The following is an 18,130-nucleotide window of genomic DNA, read 5'->3' as shown; positions in this document are numbered from 1 at the left end:
TATTTCTATTTTTTTTTCTATATATTTCTATTATCTTCCATCATTTATTTCTGATTCAACATAGCTCTAGTCCTTATTTGAAAATGCTAAGTTCAAAATAGAGATAGTTTCTGGAACATTTCACTTATTGCTGTTTGTATCAGAAGTCGAAAAGCAAGGTTTGATTTTTCTTTTTATTAACCCAAACTTGTATTGTAGGATGCCCAAGAATTTTCAAAACTCTTTATGTCTCTATTGGAAGACACTTTGTCTAAACAAAAGAATCCAGATGTGCGGAACATTGTCCAACAGCAGTTCTGTGGAGAATATGCTTATGTAACCGTGTAAGTGTGTTTCAGCTTTCCCACCATGCATTGTCTTCTAAGACTGTTACTTAGCACGTTATCTGATTTTCAGTTAAGTTCCAAGTTACAGCTTTCATGGGCCATCATGGGGCCAGTAATACTTATAGTAATTCATTTCCATGGCAACATGTAAACAGCTGACGTGGTAAATGCAGCTGAAGCCCTTCAGATGTTGAGAGCTGTGTGTGGTTGAGCGCTCACCATATACTTTATGGCTGTGGTGTGAGCTCAGAGAGGGAGATTGGAGTCGGTAGAATACTGAGAGTGAATGTAAAATGCCTCTTGAAAATTTTCCTAATCATAAACTACAGGCCTTACCGTTCACTTTGTTTTTTATTTTTAATATATAGTGTAAATTTCCATGAAAGAAAAGGTAATAAATGCTTCTTTCCATAGTTCTAGAGTGTAATAAAATGGAACTGGATTGTTTTCCCACTCTGACCTTAATTTTATCACTCTGTTTTATTATAGTTGCAATCAGTGTGGCAGAGAGTCTAAGCTTTTATCAAAGTTTTATGAACTGGAGTTAAATATCCAAGGCCACAAGCAATTAACAGATTGCATCTCAGAATTTTTGAAGGTATTCAAATTTTGGCATATATGTTGTTTCTACTCACTAACCGTTAAATACTATTCTGAGTAGTTTTTTGGTTTAATGGCTAAATTCATTATTAGCCTTTTCCACATATGACGTGTCTCTGTTTCTGTAATGATCTGCAAGAAACTATGTAAATTTTAAAGTGCTGAAGCAGGCTGTATGTTGAAGGGCTCCTTCAGTTATTTTACATGTAAAGTTATGTGTTAAAACTTGGATGATTAGGGGTGGTAGAGTGTTTAAGGAAATCTAAGCTCTACTATCACCCGATTAAATTGCCTTTTCATTTAAGGAGAACTACAAGGTGTGGAATGCAAATTTTTTTTTTTTAAACACACTGGTCATTCTTCAGCCCTTCCACTCTGTATTTCTTCTTGTATGTAGATGTATGTGGAGGGAGGGGAGTGGCTCCCTTTCGTTCTGAGTTGAGAAAGCTGCTCAGGGAAACCTTTGTTACCAAGTGGGAACAAGCACATGGCATATTAGACGAGCTTATCCTAGTTTCCTTTCTTAAAATATTTTTGTACCTTTCTTCCTTTCTTAGCACAACTGTTAACCTGCTTCACATACTCATTTACTGAATTCATTCATGTAGGTATTGTTTGTTTACTGTGTTTACACACCGAGTCAGTGGTTGGGGATAACCCCTAGTGGGCAGAAACTGAGAACTTTGGCCTTGTAATGTTAGTGGTGTGGGGGCTGGGGATGACAGTAAAATATGTAGTGTGTCACCTAGACTAAGTACTACGGAGAAAGATAAACCTGGGAAGGGGGCTGGAGAATGTGGTAGGGATGAAAGTGGGGTTGGTTGCAGTTAGAAATAAAATGATGGAAGGTGAAGGATTGAGCCGTGGAGGAAATGGGAGGAAGTGCAGAGCTTGAGACAGGAATGTGCCTGGTAATTTGAGGGACAGCAAGGTCAGTGTGGCTGAAGTGGATAAGCAAGGGGAGAAAGATGTAGAGGTAACTGAGGATCATACCGATGGAGCCTGGCGGGCCTTGGCCAGAGGCTTGACTTTGAGTGTAGTGAGATGCCATCAGGGGATGGTAAGCATAGAATTATGATCTGTTTGAACAGGACGGTTCTGGGTGCTGTCTTGAGAATTGGCTGAAGTTGGGCCTGGGCAGGCAAAGGAGTTGATGCTGGCTTCGACAAAGGGTCGTCCGAAGAGGTGATAAGTAGTGTTTGGATTTTCAGTGTATTTTCCAAGTAGAGCTGATACAGTTTGCTGACTGGACATGGAGAGAAGGGGAGGAGTCAGGGATTACTAAGGTTTGGCCTGAGCGCCAGGTAGGGATGGGGTTGCCACAATTGCTCTGGGAAGGGCTGTGGGAGGGATAGGCTTGGGAGAGGGGTTGGGAGTTTGCTTGGGGTGTGTTAGATCTGAGACGTGTGGTTCAGGGTTTTTGGGGTGGGGTAAAATCAGGATTGAGAGAGACGAGGACCAAAGACTGAGCCTTTGGACATTCAGACACAGGAAACCAGGGAGGTTAGGGGGAGGTGGCAGCGAACGCTGGGGGGAGGGCTGGCCAGTGAATTAAGAAGACATAACAGGAAAAATCTAAGAAGAAACCACTAAGCCATACCACTGAATTTCCCGAGATCTTTTAGCTTTATCTCATCAGCTTGATTCAGCAATTTTAACTGTGTATGTGTGTGTCTGTGTATGATTTTGTATATATGTAGTTTTGTATTCTGGTGCCCTATGTAATTTCCACCATTTTTCACAGTTCTTAAATTAATTTTGTTGCATCAAAGTACATATGATTTTTTTTTTCCTGTACAACCTACTTCCTTAGAATTCCCAGAAGTGGGATTATCAGGACAAAGTATTTTTGAGAAGTACTTAAAAAAAGAATCATACATTTTGGAAAGAGGCACAATTTTAAATCACTGTATGCAAATTAATATTACTGCTCAGTAATGCCTTTTATCTTATGTGTCCTTCATTACTTAGAGTGACTTGATCTTCAGCAGGTTCGGGGGGGCTGTTACTTAAAATGAAATTATGCTTTACATCAGATTTGATCACTTTTTAAAAATCTTTCCATCTTCTAATTTTTTTAAAGTACTGTCTTATTTCTGATCAGGAAGAAAAATTAGAAGGAGACAATCGATACTTTTGCGAAAACTGTCAAAGTAAACAGAATGCCACAAGGAAGATCAGACTCCTGAGCCTTCCCTGTACCCTGAACTTACAGCTGATGCGTTTTGTTTTTGACAGGTAAATATGTATGAGTAGCAGTGTTTGTTGCTCATTGTGGCCTAATGTGTACAGATTTTACCATAGACAGATAAAGTATTAGAATGCCGAAACTCTAGATTGTGTAGGTGGGACTTTCCATTTTGAAATGCCAATAATACCTGGTTTTCTCACAAAATTCTTAAGGAAGCCAGCCATATCTGAGTGAGAACTAGAAAAGTAGGGAATCCTTATTTTTATTCTATTAATTATAAACACTTCAAAGGAAAACAAACATATAGGTAAGAACTGAATTATCTTGATGTTCTGTATTTTTGAATAAGAACTGCATAAATTTCTACTTATTACACTCTTCCACCCTACCCGACTCCCATGGGAACATATCTTTGATTTTATAATTAAGATAAAGGCAATGTTTGCACATGGACATTACCTCTATGAAGCAGGAGCATCTGTGGCTCTCTTGTGATTATATTAAAACTTCCGAAAATTAGTTTGGAATCAACACTTAAAATTCATACTTTTAACCTATTCTTTTCCACCAATTATAAGACAGCATTATGTTGACTTCTAATCGTACAAGTTTTTGAGCAAGATTGCTGAGTGAAACCTACCTAGGTACCATTGAGTTTATTAAAATAGCTGGTAGAGCTTATACATTGTTTTATGATTGTTTTAAATATAATTAGCTTTCCTCTTGGTTAGGCAAACTGGACATAAGAAAAAGCTGAATACCTACATTGGCTTCTCAGAAATTTTGGATATGGAGCCTTATGTGGAACATAAAGGTAATATTTTTACCGAGCAGTGATAATTATAATGCCCAGAGACTGTAACTTGTGATCAGCTTGTGATGAATACAGGATAGCATTTTATAAGTATTCTTTGCTAACCTCTGTCTGGGAACAAAGGCTTTTTAGGCGAGCTGAGATGTTACTTCCATTTTCAATGAGTAAGTACACCACAGAAATTAGATGATTCATCAATGTCTACAAAAGAATAAAAAGGGGAGAAGGTATTTTACTGTCTGAACCCACACGTGGTCCCTTAGTGTCAGTATAATTCCTCATAAAATTCTGAGCTGCCTCCATTCATGTTTTTTTTAACTTTATCAAAAACTTTGGGTGGCATAATCCCAATATTTATGCTATAATTCTCCCTATCTGTGATGACTGATGAGTTCTAGGATGCTGTGACAAAGTATCAAGAAGAAATAATTTACTTTCTTTTCCTCTTGGTGGTCATCACCTTACCATACAGGATGGTGCTTGATAGAGAAAAATATTTGGCCCTTTTGTTTCTCTTGCCCTGACTGGAAGGACTGCTTCCCTTCGTTTTCCAGATTGATCTTACTGTTTATTAAATTTTTAATAAATTATATCATAATTTTTGTCTCTTTCTATAAAAAGCTTCTGGAGGCGACTTACAATAAAAACAATCCCTAAAAACCTTTGGAAGAAACAGTTGGGGAGGTTGGGGAACAATATTAAGTGTTTAAGCTTTAAAATGTGTGATGCTCTGTCAATGCTGTGGTTTAAAATTTGCACTCGGTGGAGGAGGAAACAGCTGGAGACTTTGCTCCTGGACTTGGCTATTACTATAGTTGATTGAATGAATAAACTGTAGTTCACTTGTGTAGGGATTTGTTTCCTGCCTACACTGTCAGGTAATTGTTTGAAGTTAGAGATGTCTGATAGCTTAGTGATGTCCCAGGGGACAGAAACTTAGATATAAAATTAGCACTTCCCTTGACTCCACTGTATGATTTTGAATAGTTTTTATTATTGTTACTAAACTTATGTATTTGTCCAATTTGTACTATGAGGAAAATAAGATGATTGTGAAGTAGACTTGGTAGGTCATAAAACCTGTAGAAATATTTAAATTTAGTGTTTGCTGACTAAATGTAATAAACTTTTATTTTTTATTTTTAAATAATTTTTTAAAATATTTTTAGAGAGAGAGCTTGCAACGGGTGGGAGAGGCAGAGGGAGGGGGACAGACATGGGGTTCATTCCGAAGATCCTGAGATCATGACCTGAGCCAGAATCAAGAGTCACATGCTCAACTGACTGAGCCACCTAGGCCCCCTAAGATTTTATTTTTAAGTAATCTCTACACCCAGTATAGGGTGGAGCATGCGATTCTTGATCTCAGGGCCATAAATTTGAGCCCCACATTGCGTGTGGAGCCTACTTAAAAAAAAAAAACAAAACAAAACCACAAAAGGGGCACCTGGGTGGTCAGTCGGTTGAGCGTCTGCCTTTGGCTCAGGTCATGATCCCAGGATCCTGGGATAGAGCCCTGCATCGGGCTCCCTGCTCAGGGGGGAGTCTGCTTCTGCCTCTCTGGCCCTCCCCTTGGCTCATTCTCTCTCTTCTGTCTCTACTCTGTCTCTCAAATAAATAATTAATATCCTAAAAAATAAAAAACAAAAACACAAACCACCTGTAATTCTATCACCCAGGCCACCAGTATTTATATTTTCCTATGTTCTAGCTGATACGTATCTGTACACACATATCCACATAAAAAGCTGAGAGAAGATAGATCTAAAAGATGCTCTTTATTTAAAAAAGGAGAATTCACTTGTTTCTTTAAATAGTGCACCTGCAGATCTACATAGATTTAGCACCTGACTGACTCTCTAATAACTGAACTTTTGCTGTATTTTGGGGGGGGGTGTTATTTTAAGTTTTTGGCAGGGAATTTTAGTATTCTTGTAGGTCACATTGAGATTTGGGGACTGAATAAAATCCACAGAATTTCAGAAGAAACCAATTATATTTAAATATAGTTAGCAAAACATTAAGACAATATGATGATCCAAATAATATAGGTGCACATTAAAGAACAGGTTCCACTGGCTGTTTAAAACTACCAGAATTCTGAAGTTGATAGTATAAAGAATCGATGAGTATAAATTTAGGTGAAGAGTCGTGTTGTGATAGGAAAATTTTTGTGTTGTGTCTTGGTAATGCAGTCATGGTTACTGCTTCTACTTGTGTGGTTTATCATGATGATTTAATTTAGGGAATACTATAAGGAACAGGTATTGTTGGTGATTTTTCCTACTTGTCTGCTTCAGTGGTCTTGTCTTCACCCTCCCGCAGCCATCCATGGTGGGCAGACCCTCCCTTGTCCTGCCACTGTCTGCACCATACATGTCGCTCTATCCGCTAATCCTTCCTTTTAATATAGAGTCCAAATACAAACGTGTGGTTTGCAGAATTCTCACAAAGTGGACATCTGTGTGAGCAACATCCAGCTCGAGAAATAACTTTCCCATGACTCCAAAGTCTCTTTTGTGCCCCTCCCAGTAACAGCCCCTCCCCCCCAATATCATAGCACTAATCTGGCTTTTATGGCAGTCACTTCCTTAATTTTTATTAATTAATTTTTATTAATTAAAAAATTTTTATTTTTTTTAAAAGATTTTATTTGACAGAGAGAGACACAGTAAGAGAGCGAGCACAAACAGGGGGAGTGGGAGAAGCAGGCTTCCCGCGGAGCAAGAAGCCCAATGGAGCAAGAAGCCCGATGCGGGGCTCGATCCCAGGACCCTGGGATCATGACCTGAGCCGAAGGCAGACGCTTAACGACTGAGCCACCAGGGCGCCCCCCCCATGACGAAGTCTTGCAGTGTCTCTGTCTTCTGCTCCTTCATGTGGGTGGTGGTTGAAGGTAGCTGGAGAAAAACACCATCCTAGCTGTGTGTCTGTCTGCCTTTCAAGCTTTTTTTTTTGAGGAATTTCAAATTTATACCAAAAAATTGAATCCCTGTCTAGATCTTTTAACTGGATCAGTTAGTCCAGTTACCCTTAACGTAAATACTGATACTTCCTCTGATTCAAATCTGCATCACTTTTTATGGTTCTCTGTTACTTGAATAGATTTCCTTTCCTTTTCTTTTTTTTTTTTTTTTTAAGATTTTATTTATTTATTTGACGTGCTGAGGAGGGAGTCCGATGTGGGACTTGATCCCAGAACCCCAGGATCATGACCTGAGCCGAAGGCAAATGCTCAACTGGTTGACTGAGCTACCCAGGTGCCCCTGAATAGATAGATTTTCAAGCTTCTCATTTCTTGAAACATAGAAAGCCTAGTTTTGTAAACCATGACTGACGTTGTTGGAATATTGTGCAGGCTTATTTTTGCTGTCTGGGTGGGTTCTTTTAATGTTGCCGTGTTTCTTCTGTACTTGGTTATCTTTGATTGCATGCTGGTTATTGCACATGGAAAAAATTTTTTTAAGGTTTTGTTTATTTGAGGGGGAAAGAGAGAGAGAATGAGCAGTGGGGAGGGGCAGAGGGAGAGAGAGAAGCAGACTCCCTGCTAAGCAGGAAGCCCTCTGCAGGGCTCCATCCCAGTACCTGAGCTGAGGGCAGACACTTGACCGACTGAGCCACCCAGGTGCCCATATCTTACTTAGTATTTTAAATTATTTTGAGCTGGAGTGGGTTAGGTAGGTGTTAATCTGTATTACTGAATCCCTCAGTGAGCTACAAGAATGCAGAGACTTTGCCCTTTTACTCAGCTGCTGTACCCTGTGTTCCTAAAAGTGTGCAGCATGTTTGTTTGTTGAATGAGTGATTGGCTCTGCCTTGCGACTCACTTCTTGCAGTTTGAAGAAAGTTACAGTGATGAAATCGTCAAGGATATTTACAACGATTTTTCTGCCACAAAGGTAGTAATTGTTATTGTTTAACTGTTAATAAAATGCTCCTGCTTTAAATGACCATCGATATGGGAGTGGTTCGATATATTGTGGTACATTACAATAAATTTCAGAAGAACATTTAATGATGTAGAAAGATGTTAATGATTTGTTAGAAAAGCCTGCAGGTTTCAGTATTAATAGTGGTTATGTTTGTATTGTGGGACTGCTAATGAATTTTTTATTTGCTTTCTAATTTTAATGTGTAGAAGTGATGTTTTCCAGTACATACGTAGTTTCCTCTCTGTAATTGTTTTAAAAGATTTTTTTTCAAATTATATCTGAAAGTGTCAATATCGATTTGCTTGATATTTTGATGTATGGGTAAAGTCTTCTCTTGCATGAACCACACGCATAATATATTGGCTGTGACTTGTTTTTGGTTATTTAGAGTGAAATAAATAGGAATTTAAAAATACGAAGAAATCTGAGTGCAGAATCATTCTAGATTTTTAATGTTTTCTCTCCTGGTTGTTTGCAGTTATCTTGGCCTACACCTATTTTGACAGCAATTTTTCTTAATGTCTTACCTCGAATTGTTCCTAAAACATTTTTCTTCTTTTTTTTCTAGAAACAATAGCTTTTTAGTTTCACACTCCCATCTGGTTAGTTTGTGTAAATAATTTTGTAACAAGAATATGAACAGCTGATTCTTCGTAGGAATATAGCTCATCAGTTTGCAGAGGAGCAAAGTCTACAACAGAATAGCTTTGTAACCCTGGTCTGGGTGCCCAGGATGCCAGAGCTTTCTTTCCATCTGTATATTTTGCAGAGGAAATGGAGAGTTAATGCAACGAGCTGCTTAAGACATTTACATTATTTTGTAAAACTAGATTTTTTTTTTTATCTTAGGTGACTTTTTTTTTTGTTTTGTCTTGTTTTAGGTGACATGTTTTCAATTCTATCAGATGTGTAAACAATTTTAATCATTACAATTCAGACTCAGGATATAAGAAATACTGTTCTTCAAACTGTCTTTCACTTTTTCCCTTTCTCTTTCTCCAGGTGGGTCCTATGTGTATGAACTCAGTGCGGTCCTTATACACAGAGGAGTGAGCGCTTATTCTGGCCACTACATTGCCCACGTGAAAGATCCACAGTCCGGTGAATGGTATAAGTTTAATGATGAAGACATAGAAAAGATGGAGGGGAAGAAATTACAACTAGGGATTGAGGAAGATCTAGGTAAAACCTTTAAGTTGTGAGTGCCCTTTTAAAATATAAATTTTTTTCTTTTTTTCTTTTTTTAACTGGAAATCTTTTTGATAAATTCTTTCGGCCAAAGATTGGGTTCTGGGTTAGCAAAGATATTTCCGTTTCTTAAACACATGTAAAATCTCTGAACATCTTTTGTTAGAAATCCCTGAATTAAAAAAAAAATTTTTTTTTTTCCCAGCGATGGTTTCTGCCGTGGTTTCAGTGCAGTTTGAAGGCAAATATTCAAGAACCAGCTTAATTTGGGGTCGGGGGGATGAAAGGGGAGCGGATAGCAAGTATTAATCTTAAAATGATGAACGGTGGATTTAACATAGTAGGATTCGTAGTCCTTTTCTTTGGGTTAGGAGATTTATGTTGGGGAAGTAACTCTAGCAGGGAACTCTGAGAACAGTGTATACTCCTTCCTGTTAAGTATCTTTTCCCATCCCCAAAATGTGAGCAGTGCCTTTGGGGAGTAAGCTGCTTGTTGTTTTGTAGTGATGAGGTCTGCCATTGGGAGTACTTGGTGAATAGCTGTTGTCACATCCATGTTCTTGGGCCAGAATACCCACTTAACTCCCTACAGAAGTGAATAGTTCTTCCAGTAGGAGCCATCTCGGCTGAGTTTCTCATCACTTTATTACCGTGTTTGTCATTTTTGGGTGAGGTTTGGACTATGGAGTCTAAATAAGAGAAAAGGATTGGGACTAGGTGTGTCTCCTGCCACTGTTCTTTCTTAAGGAATCAAAGCCACTTTCCCAAGGTGTCAGGGAGGAGCATGGTTGATGGAGTTGGCTTTTGGATGTGTATGGGGAATCTTTCCACGGATGGTTAAGTGGGAACATGTTTTTGATTAAGTGAGACCATGGTTTTGTAATTTGGAGAGAGAGTTTCTATTTTTAAATCACATTTAGGGTATTATGCTAAGTGAAATAAATCAGTCAGAGAAAGACAATTATCATATGATCTCACTGATATGTGGAATTTGAGAAACAAGGCAGGGGATCATAGGGGAAGGGAGGAAAAAGTGAAACAAGAGGAAACCAGAGAGGGAGACAAACCATAAGAGGCTTTTAATCTCAGGAAACAAACTGATGGGTGCTGGAGTGGAGGGGGGTGGCAGGAATGGGGTGGCTGGGTGATGGGCATAGGGGAGGGTATGTGCTGTGGTGAGTGCTGTGAATTGTGTAAGACCGATGACTCACAGGCCCGTACCCCTGAAACAAACAATACATTGTATGTTAATAATAATAAAAAATAGATAAAAAAGAAGATACTACAAAAAAAAGTCACATTTAGGTGTTTATAGATATTCAGCTATGCACTCCCACTTTAATATTGAGGTATAAGGATATATATATTATGAGTATATATTATGAATATATATTTGCACATATATATGTGTGTGTATATATGGATATAACGAGAATCTGGGAACAAAATTGAGACGCAGCTTGAACTGTTATTTACTGAGGTTTATTTGATTTATCTAAATTTTAGTTAGAATTGTAGGATTAGAAGCATTGCTAACGCTGTTTTATCTATCTTCAAATATAGATAGTCCTAAATTTTAAAATAGGTCAAGAGAAAGAGACTCCACCTTATCAGGATCCCATCCCAATGTTTTAATACCTCACTGCTGTATATAATGTACGTGGCAAATTTCATCTCTTGTTTTCTTTTTTATCAAAATTAGAAAATCCTTGGTATTCTATCATGAACTTGTTTGAGTTGTTTTATATTCCATCTCACACAAAGTATCTAGCATGTTGGGGCGCATGGGTGGCTCATTCGGTTGAGAGTGCAACTCCTGGTTTCAGCTTAGGTCATGATCTCAGGGTTGTGAGATGGAGCTCTGCATCGGGCTCTGGTCAGCGTGGAGTCTGCTTCTCTCTCTTCCTCCCCCTGGGTTCCTTCCCCTGTTGCCTCGTGTGTGCTCGCTCTCTCTCCCATAAATATATAAAATATTTTTTCAAAACATCAAACATGTTAAATCTTAATATGTTTAGTTAGAAATGCCCAACCTCCTCATTACTGTATACGCTCCTGACATTGTTAATTCCCTGTAATGGTGGTCTTCAAACATTTTGTCCTGTGTACTCTACAAGAATATTGAACAAATTTTTGTTCCCTGAATATTTTATTTTATTACTAAGATTTTATTTATTTGAGAGTGTGCGTGCACACGGCAAGCGCATGGAGAGAGGTACAGAGGGGGATGGAGAGGAAAAGGGAGAGAAGGCCAAGCAGGCTGTGCATGCAGCCCAACACAGGGCTCAGTCTCAAAACCCTGAGACTGTGACCTGAGCTGAAACCAAGAATCAGTTGCTTAACTGACTGAGCCACACAGGTGCCCCTCCCTGAACATTTTGAAATCTGTTATTTTTATTTATTTATTTTTAAAGATTTTATTTATTTATTTGACAGAGAGACACACAGCGAGAGAGGGAACACAAGCAGGGGGAGTGGGAGAGGGAGAAGCAGGTTTCCCGTGGAGCAGGGAGCCCGATGCGGGGCTCGATCCCAGGACCCCGGGATCATGACCTGAGCTCAACGCAGCCGCTTAACCAACGCCGCCCAAAATCCGTTATTTTTTATCATAATTTTAAGTAGTTACAAATAATGTGATTTCTAACAAAAATAGTAAAACAGTAACATCCCTCGTTCAGTTGAGTCCAAATGAAATTAACATAGTACTAACTTTTCAGAGACACAGGGATGGGTCTTTCTTTAGAGCAGGACATTTTTAACCCTTACCCTTTCTCCCGTGGTTGTATTTACATTATAATTGACTGTATGGGATTTTTTTCTAGTGGAATATACTTAAGATCTCTGTAACCATAAAATCTCTATAAATAGTTCAAAAGTTCTTTTGGATTGAGCTTTTTTTTTTTAATTATAAATATCACCACATCATCCATCCATATAAGTATGTTAATAAATTTTTGAATTAAACACAAAGCAAAATTTTATTGTAAACATCTCTTGTAATGACATGGCTAAAAACTTTTTAAATCTCTGTGTGAGAGGTTATATCTTTCTTTCATGAAGTGGGCGGATGACTGAGAAAGGAGAGGCAGGCAGAGACCATGAGTGGAACCGCAGTGTTGAGGCGGATTGATTTTAGAGAAGAACATAGTGAATTGAAAATCTGGTCATTGATTTCCCCAGAACTAAGCAGGACCTTTTTGTTGTACGCCCCCTCTCACCGAAGATTACCCTGGGATACTCAGCACCATTTTTTTTTTTTTTTAAGATTTTATTTATTCTTTTGAGAGAGAGGGAGAGAGAGAGACAGAAACAGAGAGAACCCAAACAGGGGGAGAGGGAGAAGTAGACTCCCCACTGAGCAGGGAGCTCGATGCGGGACTTGATCCCAGGACCTGGAGATCATGACCTGAGCCGAATGCAGACACTGAACCGACTGAGCCACCTAGGTGCCCCACTCAGCACCATTTCAAAGATCACGTTCATGTGATAGACTTGACTTTCAGAACACTTAATGTTTCTACTTGCTACTGAATTAACAGATATTAGTGGCTAATCTTTCTGCTCATTAGCATTTCATTTTAATGAACATGCCATTTTGTTAAATTTTTATTTTAGTTCCAACACCCGGTGCTCATCACACCAGCGCACTCCTTAATCCCTACCACCCATTTAACCCATCAGCCTTCCCACTCCTTCCTGGGAACCATCAGTTTGTTCGCTAAAATAATCTAGATTTATTTTTATAATCTAAGACCAACATTAAACTCATTGTAGTAGTACCTTTTCTGCTTCTAGGTTTTTCTTCATGAAAAATAGTACTTACCATCTTTTAAAAAATGGAATATGGTACACAAGGAGGATAGGGTAGTAAACCTGTTTAAATATTCAGACATCCAAGAGCATGCTGAATTTGTATTGCCTTTTAGTGTTTTAGATCCCTGTTAAAGAATCTTAAGTGTGGGGGCGCCTGGTTGGATCAGTTGGTTGGGCATTGTTGTGATCTCAACTCAGGTCTTGATTTCAGGGTCATCAGTTGAAGTCCTGGGTTGAGCTCCACACTGGGTGTCGACTTACTTACAAAATAAATGAAAAAATAATAAATATCTTGAATGTGTATTGTAGGAATTGTGTTCTGTGGCCCTCCTCCTGCCCCTCCCCTGCAAAAGCATGAGGACTGACCATCGGCATTCTAATTTAGTTACCTTTTATTTTTCCACCTCAGCAGAACCTTCTAAGTCCCAGACGCGTAAACCCAAGTGTGGCAAAGGAACTCACTGCTCTAGAAATGCATATATGTTGGTGTATAGACTACAAACTCAAGAAAAACCCACCACAACTGTTCAGGTACCAGGTGAGCAATTTTCCAAGATTACAGAAGGCAAGTACTATAGAATATCGTGCTCACAGATCAATGACAGGAAATTACTCCTTTATCAAGATAGGTTCATTGCATATGGTGTTTGTTGGTGAAAGTAGATATAATCACAAATTTGCTTTAAAGTAGTGAGTTTTGGGGCATCTCGGTGGCTCAGTTGGTTGGGCATCTGACTCGATTTCAGCTCAGGTCTTAATCTCAGGGTCATGAGTTCGAGCCCCACATTGGGCTCCATGCTGGCATGGAACCTACCTAATAAAATAAAAATAATGAGTTTTGGGGGCACCTGGGTAGCTTAGTTGATCCTGTGTTATGGATTTAAGCCCCGCTTTGGGTGTGGAGATTACTTAAATATTTGAGAGAGAGTGGGGGAGGGACAGAGGGAGAGAATCTTCCAGGACACTCTTGAGCGAGGAGCTCAGTCTCATAATCCATGAGATCATGACCTGAGCTGAAGCCAGGAGTCACGTGCTTAACCAGCTTTGCCACCCAGGCACCCCAAAAATGAATTCTTCAAGAAAAAAAAATACTGAGTTTTCAAAATAAAGGAGCCTTTAACAGAACTAGTCCACTGACCCCTCCCCTCCCAAAGAAAAGCAAAAACAGTTTAAAAAATTCTGTAGGTAGGCAAAACATGTATTTAAAGAGCCATTTGTGGGGTTTTTTTTTTTTTTTTTTTGGCCATTTGGTTTAATTTGTAAAGCAAACAAATGTGTTTTAGCCACTTTTAATTAATTTTATAGATTATTTTTTAAAAGGAACAGTTGTAGGCTGCCTGGCTGGCTTAGTTGGTAGGGCCTGCGACTCTTGATCTCAGAGTCGTGATTTTGAGACCTGCGCTGGGCGTAGATTCTACTTAATTTAAAAAAAGAGTTGCTACTGGCCTGAAGGCAATCTTCAGTTGTCATTTTACCTAATACTGTGTGTGCTTTGTGGCATTCTCAATTTTGGATGGTATTTCTGAGCCATTTGATGGCTCCAGTTGGCTCGTGACATCATGGAGAACCAGGTCGGGCATCACCCAGTATTATTCTAGTGGCTGTTACCAGTTTTACTTTCGCCTTTAGGCTGGAGGTTTCTCCCAAGAAGGGAAACCTCAGGAGGAAGTTGTCACCAGAATCCTAGCCAGTATTTGGTATAATTCAGAGATTGGCATGGTTTTGTGTCTTTGAAAACAGGAAAACGTTATTTTTTGTCTTTTATGTTTTGAAAGCCTTTCTTCAAGAGCTGGTAGATCGGGATAATTCCAAGTTTGAGGAGTGGTGTATCGAAATGGCCGAGATGCGCAAGCAAAGCGTGGACAAAGGAAAAGCTAAACATGAAGAGGTTAAGGAGCTGTACCAAAGGTTACCTGCTGGAGCTGGTCTGTAAGATATTCTGGGACAGCACTGTTGCCATGATGTGCCTTGTTACTTTCATGTTCACAGATGTGTATGAACAAACTTGCCCCTACCCTTTCCTATAACCCACTCATGCCAGCTTAGGCACTCCAAAATTACTGTGTAAACCAGCAATAATTTGATGTGTAGCATTCCATAGAATTTTCGTCATGTACTTTTAAGAACGGGAAGCTCTTAATAAATTACAAGGTTTAGGTCAGCGCTCTGCATATATATGAGTCTTACAGATGTTTCTATTTTGTGAGATATTAATTTGTTCTTAACAAAAGATCTGATTGGGTTACTATGGAAGCAACTCACTATGTTGTTTCCTTGCACAGTTTGTGCCCTGGCTGTGTTAACTGGCATTCTTTTCTATGATTACTATTTTTTATGATACTATTAGACTAATCTGAAATTTAATATCAAATATTATGCTAAGAATAGGAGAGCTTTTTGCTGACCCCTAATTTCTTAAGAATTATCCCACATGAGCCAGCTCATCCCTTTACTGTGTATGTTTAATGCAAGTTTACCTAGTGCCTCAGAAAGAAAACCCCAACTTTTTCAGGCTACTATGCCATTAGTAGTGATACGCTGTCTTTGTCATTTCATAGACAGAATTCCCCATGCCCAGTTCCTGCGTAAAGAAGAGGCAGTTTAATCCTAATTTTAGAAAATAAATACTCAAGTGTAATTGTACTTGTGGTTTTGTCTTTTTCATATCTTAATTTTCTGTTACTGGTATAACTTCAAACAAAAGATGAATATAAATTGCTAAATCTGTAAGAATAGCTCTTAAAAGTTCTTTCTGAACTACATCTTAATTTGATTCTGACCTTTCGTTGTAACCTGTTACTCTCTCTCTGTCCCAGGGGTTGGGATTATTCTAAAAAGTTAGGCTGACCTTAATTTTACTGGAAATGATTTGGGAATGAATATGATTCAGATCTCTAAGTTTATTCAAAAGAGTTGAGACCTAGAAATCTATTTTTTGAACTATATTCCCAGTTTCCTGCATTCACTGGATGAGAGAAAGGGACTTAACTGAATCTAAAGTAAAAAGCTGTTTTTGAACCTTTTTAAAACTACTGCATGGCCCAGAGATGTGATGTGTCAGGTTAACACATATTTGTGCTTCTCTTGGCTATTTTCATTCAGTCTATAAGAACCTGTTCTTATGTTCTTGGAATATGTCTCTTTATCAGTACTTTCACCAGTTATGAACTTCATGATTTTTTTCCCCATTTGCATTAAACTTACATAGTAGAAAATCTATGATGTGCTAAAATGTTGACAAATCCCAAAGCAGATGACTGTGGTTTTGTGTTGCCAATTCAAGTCTTTGTTATGCATTTTCTGAATCCTACCTGTGTTTGTGAAAATATTTAAAGAGTCCCTTACCTAAAATATAAGCCTCACTGGGAACACAAACCCTTTTGGCCTTCTTATTGAAATAAGTTCTCTCTAAATAATCTTAAATTTTATCTCTGGATTGAGTTTTGCAAATATTTTTGATGCCACAGTCTTTCCTGGACTTTTATAACTCCCCAAAAGAAAATTCCTTATTTTGAATCCAGGCATAAAAAAAAAAAGTTGTAAGTAACTTTTAACCAAAATATACATTTTCCTTTGTAAATATTTTAACAAGTGCTTTCCTGTTTTGCCAAATGATGAGATTTTTTAACATTTCGGTATCTCCAACTTGGCAAATAAAGTTCTCATTCCTTTTTGGTGGTTGATGACCGATGCCTTCAGAAGGCAGTGCTCAGATGGTTTTCTGGATCACAAGTGATAGAGATCCTGCCATGAGTCTTTGTCTAGAGCAGAAGCATCTGTAGTGTAAAAACTTTGCAGAAGTAGATCTGCTTTAACCGTTGAGACTTGAGCTTGACCCTGATGCTCAGGGATAGTCTTGGCAGAGATTGATACAGCTCTTTATAGTAATGGAGATTGAAAATGAAAGAGAGAGAGACCTATGTGACCACAGTCACTCTTCCTCCCACAGGTCCTCCAGCATACTAAAACTGGCACCCTGAAACTAGAAAATGGGCAGAATTAATAATATGGTATTACATCAGAATTCCAGGCCTGCTCTCTTCCGGAACCCTCTTACTATAAAATCAGACATGGTTTTTCTGATCTTCATATCTTACATTTAATTCATATGAAACTGCTCAAAACCAGAATACGCTTCACTGGGAGGTTTTCTGTGGGACTCTGGTAGGGGATTGGAGCATGTTGTCTTGAACAGACTGCCTTTGAGCCACATTGTTGTCATACGGGTCAGGGGCACGGCTGCCCTGGTCGTTGAATCCCGCAGACAGCCCTTGGCCAGGCGTGCTTTGTGCACATGCAGTTTTCCTAGATTCCTTTTCTTAAGAGGGTCAGGGTCCTTACCGTGTATTCTTCCAGTTAGCCATAGCAGGTGACAATCTGCTTTTTTCCCCTCTCCAGCTCCCGGGGAAATGAGAACACCTGCCAAATTATTCTTGCATGTGGCTCTGTGTCACAGTTCTGTTTTCCCTCTTTTGATGGCCTTTAGATTAATAAAAATTTTAATCTATGGGACTGTATTTGGGAAAAGATGAGATATGTTAAAACTTTCATTTTCCTTTCTTGGATAGAGATCATTTGTCTTTGCATTCTTAAGATACCCAGTGTACTGTGTCCCTGGCAGTTTCAACGTGATAAATGGCAAATAAAATTGGGAGGTATTTTAAATTTAATGAACCACACCATTATATATTGTAAAGTGCCATGACCATGTTACCTATACTGAATGTTAAGGTCTCCTCTTTATATATTGTGTGAATGTATGATTAATTTTTCTATATCTCTTTTCTTCCAAAAAGCTCAAAATGCTTCACTTATCTTATCTTTTACATTCAACAACATCCCTGTGAGGTAGGTAGAAGGCAGGTATTATTACCTTCATTTTACAAATAAAAGACCTGAAGCATAGAGAGTTTAAGTGACTTGCTCAAGTTCAGTTTCTTGGTGGCAGAACTTGGATTAGACCTTGGTCTCAACTTGCAGTCATGAGCTCTTTCTCTGCCAGCTGCATGAGGGCTGAGCACTCGGAAGGCTCTCAGTTGACAATGTACAGTCTTAGCACAAATAAGGGATGTGACAATGCCGGATTTTGTTTTTGTAAAAATTGAAATGTTTCAAACAGAACTTGAAATTAGTCTTCTAGATTTGTAGTATAAAAGTGGTCAAAATGGGCTTTGAGTTGAATTGTCTATCCCTCAGATCTCATCAGAAGTAGTACATAATACAAATACGTAAATTCAATCTCTATGTTTTCTTCTATGTTTTATGCTGG

At 38.6% G+C, this 18,130-nt stretch overlaps 1 protein-coding gene across 3 annotated transcripts in view; it reads left to right on the top strand.

Moving 5' to 3' along the window:
* The window catches only part of USP48 (ubiquitin specific peptidase 48), a 93,102-nt gene that overhangs the window by 33,806 nt on the left and 41,166 nt on the right, over nt 1–18,130 (top strand). Inside the window, exons 5-11 of one of the 3 annotated variants that reach the window (XM_027608261.2) lie at nt 199–323; nt 816–924; nt 3,031–3,164; nt 3,849–3,931; nt 8,866–9,045; nt 13,274–13,399; nt 14,637–14,786. In XM_027608261.2, the coding sequence (XP_027464062.1) occupies nt 199–323; nt 816–924; nt 3,031–3,164; nt 3,849–3,931; nt 8,866–9,045; nt 13,274–13,399; nt 14,637–14,786 (907 nt within the window). Of the gene's footprint in view, nt 1–198; nt 324–815; nt 925–3,030; nt 3,165–3,848; nt 3,932–8,865; nt 9,046–13,270; nt 13,400–14,636; nt 14,787–18,130 lie in introns of all 3 variants that reach the window. The other 2 variants (XM_027608252.2, XM_027608270.2) reach the window with 2 other exon arrangements.

Source organism: Zalophus californianus, chromosome 4 (genome assembly GCF_009762305.2).
Source record: "Zalophus californianus isolate mZalCal1 chromosome 4, mZalCal1.pri.v2, whole genome shotgun sequence".
Lineage (NCBI taxonomy): Eukaryota > Metazoa > Chordata > Mammalia > Carnivora > Otariidae > Zalophus > Zalophus californianus.
This window is presented reverse-complemented; position numbering and strand designations above follow the sequence as displayed.